This window comes from Lacerta agilis, chromosome 10 (assembly GCF_009819535.1).
Source record: "Lacerta agilis isolate rLacAgi1 chromosome 10, rLacAgi1.pri, whole genome shotgun sequence".
NCBI classification, from domain to species: domain Eukaryota; kingdom Metazoa; phylum Chordata; class Lepidosauria; order Squamata; family Lacertidae; genus Lacerta; species Lacerta agilis.
Window position 1 is genome coordinate 40,538,332 of NC_046321.1, and position 12,589 is coordinate 40,550,920.

At 37.5% G+C, this 12,589-nt stretch overlaps 1 protein-coding gene across 2 annotated transcripts in view; it reads right to left on the minus strand.

Moving 5' to 3' along the window:
• ZDHHC17 (zinc finger DHHC-type palmitoyltransferase 17) overlaps positions 1 to 12,589 on the minus strand; it is a 46,629-nt gene that overhangs the window by 24,455 nt on the left and 9,585 nt on the right. For both annotated transcript variants that reach the window (XM_033163112.1, XM_033163111.1), the window contains exons 2-7: positions 10,933 to 11,036; positions 8,425 to 8,547; positions 6,561 to 6,638; positions 4,837 to 4,981; positions 1,976 to 2,040; positions 381 to 543 (exon numbers count right to left, since the gene is read on the minus strand). In XM_033163112.1, the coding sequence (XP_033019003.1) occupies positions 381 to 543; positions 1,976 to 2,040; positions 4,837 to 4,981; positions 6,561 to 6,638; positions 8,425 to 8,547; positions 10,933 to 11,036 (678 nt within the window). The remainder of the gene's footprint in view (positions 1 to 380; positions 544 to 1,975; positions 2,041 to 4,836; positions 4,982 to 6,560; positions 6,639 to 8,424; positions 8,548 to 10,932; positions 11,037 to 12,589) is intronic.

The window sequence follows — 12,589 nt, forward strand, 5'->3', positions numbered from 1 at the left end:
GTATCCAACTGGGTTTAGGTTAGTCATTAATTTAACTTGGTTTATTCAGAGAATAACCAATGTTGGATACAACTGGGGTGGCAGGAAACTAAGTGGGAAAGTGCTCAAGGAGATAAGGGAGTTAAACCAGCCCAATCCAAGTGTCATGGGAGCTCAAAGGACAAAGGTGGAGTACTAAAACATGAAATGGTAGGGACTGAGGGTAGAAAAGCATAGCAGTGAGCATGGGTTTAGAGTAAGAGGAAAGAGGGTTTATGGATGTACAGGATGCAAGTGGGAGAACCTCCCATAGTTGTATGATCAGGAGTACCTGATTTTCACATGGATCAGAACCAACCAACCGAGTGTGCAGGTTTCTGTTAAAACAAACATAGATTTACCTTGATATTTTGGGCATCAACATTTGCTCCAGCTTCTAGAAGAAGACTAATCACTGTGGTATTTCCTGCTAGCACTGCCCAATGTAGTGCTGTGTTCTTATGATATTTGTCTCCCAGATTCACTGAAACGTTAAAAGTAAGTAGCAACCGAGTGGGGTCCACACTGCAAAATAAAAGCAAAATTAAATCCATAAAAACATGGACTTATCATTATCTTCATATTAAACCAGGGATCAGATCCCCTTGGAGATAATTTATTTAATCAATACTAATCAGATTTCTTTCTCCAGTATTAAAAGCACTAATGAGCAGGGGGAGGGGATTTTCTTCCATGGAACTCTATAAAATAAGAGTTAATGATTAGGGTTGGTTTTTTTACTCTCTGAGGCAACATTTTATACAGAGAGCCCTAATTCCTAGAAGCAATAAAAAGGTCATTAGCAATTTTAAGACAAGACTAGATATTTGATCTGCATTGCATGAATTAATATTCTTCCCCCTCCTTATCTCAGATGCCCAAGGGTCAATTTCAACATGAAATCACAAAAATGACATTTCATCTTATATCTAGGATATTAACAGAGAGAGGGAGTGAGAACACATAGTTCAGTGGTCCCCAAACTGCTATGTGCTAGATGACGTATGATTCTTAAATGTATTGTATTACTTATTTTATTTCTTATATTGTATTTTATTTCATTGTATTACAATTTGAATTCCATAGAATTAAAATTGTGTGTTCTTCACAGCCCCAGACCATAGTCTGAAAACCCCTAACCTGGACCTGCCTTCAAATTGTGATGCGCCTTCTTTCGAAAACAGTATTACTATTTAGCCTTTTCAAAAGTTTTATTTTTCTTAACACAGATAATACTGGTGATAGTTCAATCTGAATAATATTTGACTACTCAGAAAACACAAAAAAAAATAGCCAGCTTCTGCTCAGAGTAGACTACTGAAATTAGCAAGGCTAGGTTAGTTACGTTCAACACTTTTTTTCAGCCAGAGCTCACCAGAACTCAGTTACAGCACCTTTCAGGTAGGTTCCATTGCCATTATAAGAGAACAAGGGAGGTGTTCATGGTGAGTTCCAGCACATCTTTTTCTAGAAAAAAAGCACTGATTATGTCCATTCATTTCAAAAGGGTTTATTGTGAGTACGTTTAATGTTGGATGTAGTCCAAAGATTTTGACTCTTCTCCATAATAATCTAAAGTTGGGACCGAATCAAATTTTGAAAATGGGGGTAGGTGCACTGAACCTAGAAAATACCTTGTGTCTATCTCTGAAGATGATAACTGGAAGGAAAGTGTGTAAAAAATCCACTTTGTGTGAATGCCACAAAGACAGATTATTTTCAACATATGTCAACAAAATATGCTAGGAATGTTGGTCCCAATGTGACATTTCTGTAATGCTGAATCAGTTTTCCTGCTCATGAATTCTTAGAAATAAAGCTCCCTTTACTAAAATAACAAAAAAGATTACTGGTAACCAACTCTATTGTAAAAACATATTACATATTTTGTATAGTTTATTCTATTTGATTAGTACAAAAAGCTTCAGATTGGTCTAGTTTTGAATGAGCAAATTACCTGTGTGTTCTATAAGCTGCCCACATCAAAGGAGTCATTCCATTTTGATCCATCATATCTACATCCTGATGAAAACAGCAACAGTAATCAGACATGAACATTTATTGAAGTTGAAGAAAAAATATCAAGGACAGACTTTCAGATGTCTAGTCTGGAAGGGGTCAATAAATCATTATAAACCAGAGGTAGGAACCTGTGGCCCTTTGGATGTTGTTGGACTCCCAACTTACATAAGCCCCAGTCACCATAACCAATGGCCCCAGATGATGTGCACTGTAGTCCAGGAACATCTGGAGGACCACATGTTTAAAATCTGTGTTAAATGGTGTACTACAGTGATGTAAATAAGCAAATATTTTAAATAGTGAGGTTTTCACACACTGCAAAATGCATAATAAACCACATTGTATGCATGTAATGTAAGAGATCGAACATCATAATATATGCTACAGCACCATCTGCTGTTACAACTCTGCCATTTTTGCAAATGAACTACCCAAATAATAATATGTACATCTTCCAATCAGAATTAACAATGAAGTAGGAGGAATGAAATAATCACATTGGGCAGGAGTCAAGGAAATGTTCAACTGGTTCTGTGGACCCACTTCTGTTTCTTGAACAGAAGGCTTCCATGCCATGTTTCAAATAGCTTTCAAAGAGGAGGGAACCTTGATATACATCACAGTGTCTTGTGCAATGTAAGAAAGTTAAGAATCAAGAATATTCCACTCTATAGGTACAAGAGTTTGGCAGCTTGACTAAAGGAATCTTTGGATTGAACAATAATCTGAAATTCCTCGTGTTTAACAATATCATATTGGTTAAAGTTAATCTACAGTTCAATTCTTGTAAGAGTCACAGATGCTTCAGAAATAATCTGCATAAGCAGGGATAAACTCGAAAACCATGAAGATTTGATACAGGTCCATTAGATGTAACTTTCAGCCCTGCTTGTCCCATGATAACGAATGCTTTTCAACTTGTGCAGCTCAAGGACGTGGAGAGGATCTTTGGAAATCTGAGACTTACCAGATCCCTGCCCTTCCTGGTTCATTAAAGGGCCAGTGGGTCATGGGCCGAGTGGATAAAGGGAGTGGTCAATGTCTCGCTTAAAACAAGGTAGGGTCTCAGCATGCCTAAAGATGGCATTTATAAGACCTATATTTATTGAAAAAGCCCTCCTTGAATCCCACTATATTGGATAATTACTGGCAAGTTTCCAATATCCCATTTATGGGCAAGGTACTGGAATGTGTGATTGTATCTCAGCTCCAGGGGTTTCTTGATGAGATGGATTATCTAGATCCATTTCAATATGGTTTCAGTCCTGGTTATGGGATACAGACAGCTTTTGTCACCTTGATGGATGACTTACTACAGGGAATTGAACTGGGGGAATGTCCTTGTTGATTCTGCTCAACCTCAACTCTTACTGCTAAACCATGGTGCTGCATCTGCACAGACCTTATATTTCATACATACATTTTATTAAGCAGATGCACTATCAAGAATACAAATCTAAGAAAAATATACAGCAATCAGCAGCAGGAAAAAAATTGTGATGCATCACGGTCTGTATCTGACCATGTTGTACTCAAAACTGCCCATCAGAATAGACCCACTAAAGCTCATTAATGTCAATGGGTTTATTAAGAGTATAACTTGGTCAGACACAACCCAATAGATTGCATCCAACCAAGTTGTACTTGGAATAAGCCATGTTAACTAACATTGGATACAATATCATTAACACTTCTGAGGAGAAAATACATTTGAATTATAGCTACCTACCCACACATACATACCCTTTAGATCTAGGTAAACCAGAGACATACATGAACAATTGAACATTGAAATTTTACCTAGATATACTCTATTTTCCTTCCCATTCCGTTTTCTTTTTAAGACTGCACTTTCAGGCAGGGACTGCTTTATCTTTTAATTACAGGTGGGTAGCCGTGTTGGTCTGCCATAGTCAAAACAAAATCGAAAATTCTTTCTAGTAGCACCTTAGAGACCAACTGAGTTAGTTGCTGGTATGAGCTTTCGTGTGCATGCACACGAAAGCTCATACCAGCAACTAACTCAGTTGGTCTCTAAGGTGCTACTAGAAAGAATTTTCGATTTTGTTTTATCTTTTAATATAAGTGCAACACTTAAAAAGCTTACTACCTTATAACTGCTTGTTATCATATTCTTCATCATCATCATCAATGAAAAGGAGAACAAATTAGTGTTTAATAGTAGAATGTCTTGGCAAAAAAAAAATGTCAAAAAATTTAGCTCCACCTAATTAAATTATGTAATAATACAGTGGTACCTCCAGTTGCGGACGGGATGCAGTCAGATCCTGAGGTTTCCGCAACTGGAGGGACCACTTCTGTGCATGCACGGCAACAGACTGCTTCTGTGCATGGTGCAGTAGAGTGCTTATGCACATGCGCACGCAGCGCAACACTTCTGGGTTTGTCGCTTTCACAACCTGAAATTTATGTTACCCAAGGGTAATGTAAGCCAAGGTGCTACTGTATGTGATCCTTGAAAAATGAAGAGCTCAGAGAGAAATATGGAGGTCCTACTGCATAGGTGTGGTACAACTGATCAAGCGCTTTTATTCAAACAATACAAAATTGATGGTGCAATCCTAAGCATGATTAATTCAGAAACAACTTTTACTGAGTTAAACAGGACTTACTTTGAGGTAAGTGTGCAAAGAATCACAGCTCTAATAGTAGCTTATTAATCTGGAGAACAACTTCATTTTGTGATATATAAAGATGTGTTTTAAAAACCCAGGAAGACTGGGTTTTTAGATTCTACCACCACTAAAAACTACAGAAAGTTAAGTACATACATACCTGCCCCTTGGCTATTAAATAAGCAACTATAGAGGTATGTCCAAACTGAGCTGCCAAGTGAATACAACTGCATCCTTCCCCATCAATTAATGATGGATCTGCACCATATTTCATTAGCTGTACAACCATTGATAAATGACCCTGTCTGAAATAATAAGAATATAAGATTGAAAAAGCTTTAGACTGTAGTAAACCACATTAAGAACTTTACATTGACAAACATTAAGGTTCAACAAAACAAGAACTCAAAAACAGGGTTTGTATGTATTTTGAATCCTAGTTAAGCAACATAGGTTTATTTTTATTTTGGTACAAAAAAATGCACATATAGAAGGAAGCAAACATGTATCTGATCCCCTGATATCTGGCAGGGTCATCTATCCACTAGACACTTTGTCCTAAGTTAAGGAAGACAACAGGGTTCCACAAGTAGAAAGATGCAATGGAAAAAAACCAGTGCAAACTCATAAGAGCAAGGTCATTTCGACGCCATAAATGTAAAGCAATCTTATACCACTTTAACAGCCATGACTCTAAGAATCCTGAGAACTGCAGTTTGTTGTGGGTGCTGGGAATTGTAGTTCTGGGAGGTGCCTCCAAACAACTCTCAGCACTCATAACAAACTGCAGCTCCCAGGAGTTTTGTGACAGGGCAAGCCATGTTTGCCAAAGTGGTATAAGAGTGCTTTAAAAGTATGGCGAGGATGTGACCTGAATAAGCCACACAATGCAATAGATGTATTTGGAGCACATCTGTGCCAGCTGTTTATTCGAGTCACACATTCCTGGGTGGATAGCACTCTACTTTTGGGTTTTGTTCCAAGAACTCAAAAACATCCTCTCACCCCAATTTTTTTAACTGCTCAAGAATAAACTACTTTAAATTTACTTAGTCAACTTGTCAACTTGTCAAAACCACACAGAAGAATTTTATATGGAGTATTTCTAGTCATTAAGAATTTGGGCAACCGAGCACCTGGAAGTTCTGTCTTTCTGTAACTTAACCAATCTGTTTTTAAAACTTCTACATTGTTTTTTTTTGTCTATGCTCATGATAGATTTTTAAATATTTTGTTTTTAATAGTATACAAATATATTCATACTATCTATAAACACACTATCTATAAATAAAATCAAGAGAAGGGCATGAGTGAAAGTGCCTTTCTGTCACTGTTGTTCCCCAGCAATTGATAATCAACAGCATGCTGCCTCCAATCCTGAAGGCAATATATAATCATCATTAATATTAGCCATTGATAGCCTTATCCCCCATTAATTTGCTTAATGCCCTTTTAAAGCGATCCAAGTTGGTGGCGATTACTGCATCTTTTGGCAATAAAAGCCTTAGTTTAACTATGCACCGTCAAAAAGTACTTCTTTTTGTCTGCCCTGACTCACCTACCATTCAACATCACTGGATGAACCAGATTCTAGCATGATGACAGAACGGGAAAAAAAATCTTCATATCCATTTTCTTCACACCCTGCATAATTTTATTTGCACCTATCATGCCTGCCCCGACCCCTTATCTCCCCCCCTCAACTAAGAAACCCCAAACTTGTAACCTTTCTACACAAGGAAATTTCTCCAGCCCCTTGATCATGTTGGTTGCATTGGCCACATCTTTTCCAGCTCTTCAATGCCCTCTCTGAGATGCATTGATTAATAATCAACAACTTTCCTCTGACAAAACAGAAGAGAAAAACACTGAAATCTTCCCCACCTTGTTGCCCAGTGAAGTGGTGTGGAGTTCAGGTCCCCTCCTAGCTGGTCAACAATAGCACCTTTTGATATGTAGTATCTGCAGTCATAAAACAGGTGCAAATGTAGTAATGCAAGATAGTAATTAAAGACAAGGTTATAAAGAGGTGTAACACATTAAGGGCAACTATGGAAATGAATATAATTTCACAGCTTGCCCAGTAATTATGTTCTCCTTTATAACAGTGGCTTAAGATTAAGGAGAAACCAGGTACTTTTAAAGTGACTAGAGGTTAAATAACATATTTATAATTATCATTTATTTTAATATACAGCAATTAACTAATGAAAAAAGTTTTGACATGGGAGAGTATCCATGCTATCAGCATTACTTTTTGACTGAGGAAAGAAAATCACACCACACACAAGTCCATATCCACTGTAGAGAGGAAACACTGCAATTTAAAACATCACAACTCAAGGAGCATCCTCAGAAGTCTTACGGGCAGTGTAAAGCCAGTGTCCAGCATCAACCTCCTTGTACATTGAGGTCATCTGCAATATGATGAGGTGGATGATGACTGGAGAAAGGATATTTTCAGTTGTGACAAACCATTTATGGAATTTCTCCCCCAAGAATGCTTGCCTGATGCCTATGCATCTATCTCTTCAGTGTCAAAACACCTTTCTATTCTTTTGGGGCCTTAAAAGCAATGTTTTTCATTTGTTGGTTTTTCTACATTTATTTTATTTTTTAATAATGGTCTCCCTATTGTGCTTTCTTGAGGTTTTTTGTTATTGTTCATAGATTATATACACAGTGTGTGTGTGTGTGTGTGTGTGTGTGGAATCTTATGAATAAAATATCAGAAGTTGCATTTCCATAGAGCTCGTTAATATGAGCAAACTGGTATCTACAGTTCTAGTGAATTCCATAGCTATCAGGAGGCAGCATAAAAAGTCTGTTGATGGTCCACCTCCCCTCAGCACTAACCAGTGTTCCTGTGATTCTCTGATGACCTGCCTAACAGCAGATCCTTTTCAGATCAGTTAACACAGGTAATGGAACATCACTGCACAGGAAAACTGAAATATACTGTTAAATGACAACCAAAAGCCATAAGTAATGTTGACTTCACTTTTGATATCTTATTTATGTATTTGGAAATAATTATAAACTATTAATCAGAGCAGTATGCATCGTAAAATTGCAGTTAAAACACACCTAACATCTTCAAAACTATTTAAAAACAATATACATGAAATAATTATCATTACCACACAGATAAAATCAATAGGTAAGGAGTTGCAAAGGATATGTACTGCTACACTAAAACAGCGACTCCTTGCAAATGCAGAACAAATACTATGTGGCACTTGTAAAAGTGGAAGTTCTGCAGATATAAGCAGTCAACTAGGCATGTGTGGGCAATGTGATTCTTGAAGTAAACTGGCCCTAAGTTGTTAAGGCCTTTATATACAATTAGTAAAACCTTGAATTTGGACCAGAAACAAACTGGCAGCCAGTGCAAATCTTTGAGCACATGTGTAATAAGTTGACAGAATCTCACTTCCATCAATAATCACGATGCAGCGTTCTGCACTAACTGCAGTTTCCAGATCAGCCACAAGGCAAGCTCCACATAAAAGTGCACTGTAGTAATGCAACCTTGAAGGAACCAATGTGGCCAAGAAGGGCCACACTCTTATACCTGCAGAAGTTGGTAGAATGAAGCTTTGGGGAGTGACACAAAACCATGCAGTATAAAAAGTCATAGCTATTTAAATTACTTGGCTTTAATGCACTCATTTATTCTAATATAGCAGGGTTTTATTGATGTATGCTTCTAATGATGAATTCATTTTGGTAGGAGAGTACTACTTACTTCACTAAATCTAATCTGTTGTTGATTGCAGCCCAGTGAAGAAGTGTAACATTTTCTTTATCTGGTTGCCGTACATCATAGCCCGCTTCCACCAACTCTCGACAACGTTCATAAATTCCATACCTAGACAAAATATTCCAATATGATAATCAGATATTTTGGACTAATAAAGACAAAGCAGATCTGAATCCTAATATCTTATTTTATATATACCGCATCTGTGATTTTAAAAACAGAGGACACAATCTATAAAAAATACCAGTGTGTCCCCATGGAGCTCAGTTACCTTATTTTCCTTCCTCAAATGTTCCTTGGTGCAAGCTGTAGTTTATTCACAATCTACCCTTCACATACTTCCAAGGTCCCAGATGTCAAGTTGTGCTTGCCCTTCACAATCAATTATTTCAATAAAAACTGAATACATTTTCAGTATTGAAACCAAGGTGAGGCCAAATTTGTTGGTCATATTAGATTAATCATAGTAATAATGTATATTTTATGATACTATTACAAGCAAATGGAGCAAGATCTAATTAAGTCATACCTGGAGTAAACCTACTGAAATAAGTGAAAATTTACCTGCCCATTGAGTTCAATAGTTCTACACCAAGTAGGACAAACATTGGATATCACCCATGATTAATTACCCTTAACTACATTTCTGCTCTTCAGGTACGTTTTCTATAAATGTGTATATGTATAGAAAGAGACACATAAATATTTGAACACATAAACATATTCCACTGCAACTATGTTAAAGTACAGTGCATGTAATTCTCAAATACAGGAGTTCTCAACAGCAAAAGCACCAGTACTCCATAAAATGAAAAGAAAAAAAGGCTCTTCAGCTGAATATACAGTAGATCTGCAACTTGCGGTATGTGGCGGTTATGTTCCAGAGATTGCGCCTAAAGCCAAAATTACGTATTGTCAAAACCCATTTGATTCAATGGCAAGTGGGATTGCCAAAATCATTTTTCCCCAAACCCCACCCTCTTTCTTTTCTTCTTTTTTGCCACGCAGGTAACATTGAATGTGCACAAATTAAATGCATGCAAGTTGCAGGCTTACTGTACCACACTTTAAGTATCCTAACTTGTGTCTTGTAAAACTCCGTACTACTTCCACAGTTTAGACAAAATGGTTTTCAGGTTTACTTTTACATATACAAATGCAAAATTGAGGTTTACTTTGCATAACTAAAGCAAAAGTAACATAAACCTTCAATCTACTATAAACCATTAATTTTGGGCTTTACTATTAACTAAATGCACAATCTTAGCTTGTTCAGGGACAGAAAAAAAGAAAAATAGTGTTCAGATATTAAAACTGTTGCTATTTTGGGGCAAAACATTAGATGGTGCTCACTTCCACATTTCCACATTTCTCTTAAGTATGAAACAGCTTTTACCAATATCCTAAGGTAAAACACTATCATCACCATTTATATTTGCATGAAATCTTCTTCCAGCTGTTATCCAGTTTAACTTACAACCTGAAACTGGATCTTGGGAACAGAAGGGAGATAATTCATCTTCAATTTTATCTCATTTTCCTCTTTAAGTTATCACATTTGTAGGACAAACACATTTATTCTAGTATTACAGCTATGGGAAGAACAATGCATATTCTGCATGACTGTGATTCTATTAAGTAAATCTTAACACTAGACTGTGAAGAGAGGGGAAATACAGAAGAGATTAAATACAAGTTCCTCTTCTCTTGGAACTTCCATTATTAAAACTGCTGTTGGTGGCTCTCTGCATAGGTACCTGCTTGAATGAAGAGATATGATTCATGTTAAGTATAATCACACCTGAGAAATGAGAGAAGGCAGAAAAATAGCTACATCCATCAAGGTGTACTGTTTCCATGGTGTAGTGCAGGGGTCACCAATGTATCACCTTCAAGCACTAGTGTGCCTGCCAATACAGTACTTCCTATGTCTGCAAAAGGTCTCAGTAACTCTCAAAGCTCCACAATGCACAAGTGACTGTTTGCTCTTTATTTGTTTCTGCTTGTGATGGGTTAGTCTCTCCTACACTGAACACAGCCCCTTAAACATGTCCACATTTCAGTGGATACCAGGATTGGGCACCTACCCACCCATCTTCCTACTTTCTCACTTTAACAGTTGGTAGCAACAGCTGCAGCATTAGGAGAGTAATAGGGCAAAAGCAAAATGGCTGCTGTCTTTGCAGTGTTAAGTAGCTGGCAGGAAGAGGGTAGTAGGGGTGGCGAACAGAGGACTGGTGAAATGTAACTGGGCAAATACTCTGTGGTGCTTTTATTCTAATTATTTTAACACTCACATTATTGGATTCTTAAACTGAAGCTACAAACAAGACTGAAGTGTGTTTGCATACGCATTCTTTCCCCCACAGACTTTTCAAGAAGTACCAGTCCAAAACTGCTGTTCCGTTCCTCAAAATCTTTATGCAGACATTTTTAGAGGATTGTTTTCCACATGGTGCCAATATAGACAAGCTGTCAAATAAACCCACTTACTGTGTAGCTTTGACGATATCCCATGTGCTATAATCATCAATGTGACTTTTGCGCCCAAGTGATTCACTGTATCCATGGGTATAATGTGCTTGAGGCTTGATTTCCTACAAAAAGAAGTTCATTACACTATTAGATTCATTTTAAGATTTCTAAAACAGAAGAAAAGCTCTGCTGCATCAGGCAATTGGTCCATCCATTCCAGCATGCTGTTTCCCCAGAGTGGTTGCAGCTAACCCCCTCTTAACTATGGGCTAATTTATGGTTATTTAAAGTCTGGCACTTGGATACTTGGGGAAGTTAAGCAGAAAAAGATTTTGTTTTAGAGCAAAACTGGTAAAACATAAAGTGTGCCAGGAGATAGAATTTTATCAAGAAACAGTTAAACTTATACTGTATATCTTAAATTCAGTGGATGTTACAGACTTCTAAACAAGATAGTAAATGCACAGTTTTTTCAGCTAATTATATAGGTGTTACAGCTTAGCTCCTAATACTTGGGTTCCTAAACAAGGTCGTTCTTTCTGTGAGTTTCCCAATCTTCTTTAATCACACTCCTGAGGCTTCTCTAGTAGTAAAACAGACCAAGGGATCACCACACCCCTCCAACTGGTTTAGGATTCTTCTCTTTCTCTATCCCCTTCTTACTGAATGGAGTAAAGCTGAGCTATGGAACTCCTTGCCATGAGGAAAACACTATGGCAAAGCAATATCCAAAGATGGATTAGATCTCAGTACAAAATGGTGTCAGTAATTCTCAACTGATTATGCCACATTTTGCTTCCATCTGCTGTTATGTTGAGACTGGCTGTGTCACTGCATCGCCATTTTGTGACTGCTGGGCATCAGCAATTTTCAGCCACCTCTAGTGGGCCCTAGACAACCCCTGACTTAAAAGAATTATTTCAACAATTCTATGTTGATTTCAGTGCAGTTTATACTATTTAAGGCATTGGTTACTAAATAGCAACCTGTGTTAGTTACGAGAGTAAATAAGGTATATATGAACAATCTGCAAGTGTTGTCATTTGACAGAAAATGGATTTAGATTTAACAGATGCACTAGCTTCTAGGGGAAATAATAAAAAAATCCACAGTTTGGAAATGTCACAAAAATTTTCAAGTTCTCCGTGAACTCTTCCATCAGGCTAGATGTCACACAAAGCAGGGAGTATGGCTAGTAAAAAGCTTGTCACACTTGTGTGTGACTTTTCAGTTTGTCCTAATAAAGATACTGTCTAACTATAGATTTTGGAATTTATTCTCATGGACCAACACAACTAGCTTTAATTTTTTTATGTAGATTTTAGGAAACCATTTTGGTTTGCTTGATAACTACCAGTAGGAAGGAAATACACAGTTACACAGCAGAAACAGAATATCTTCATCTATTGCATTGTGCCACAGCTTTCCAAACTTCCAGGCTTTCTATGTAACGGAACCCTTCAACAAAATTGGAAACCACAACCAATGCCACTTATGAATTCACAAAACAGACTGATGGAAAAGATTCTACAGCATTCTATTAGCCACTCCTAATTTAGGGAAGGGATGCAGGTGGCGCTGTGGGTCTAAACCACTGAGCCTAGGGCTTGCTGATCAGAAGGTCGGCGGTTTGAATCCCCGCGACAGGGTGAGCTCCCGTTGCTCGGTCCCTGCT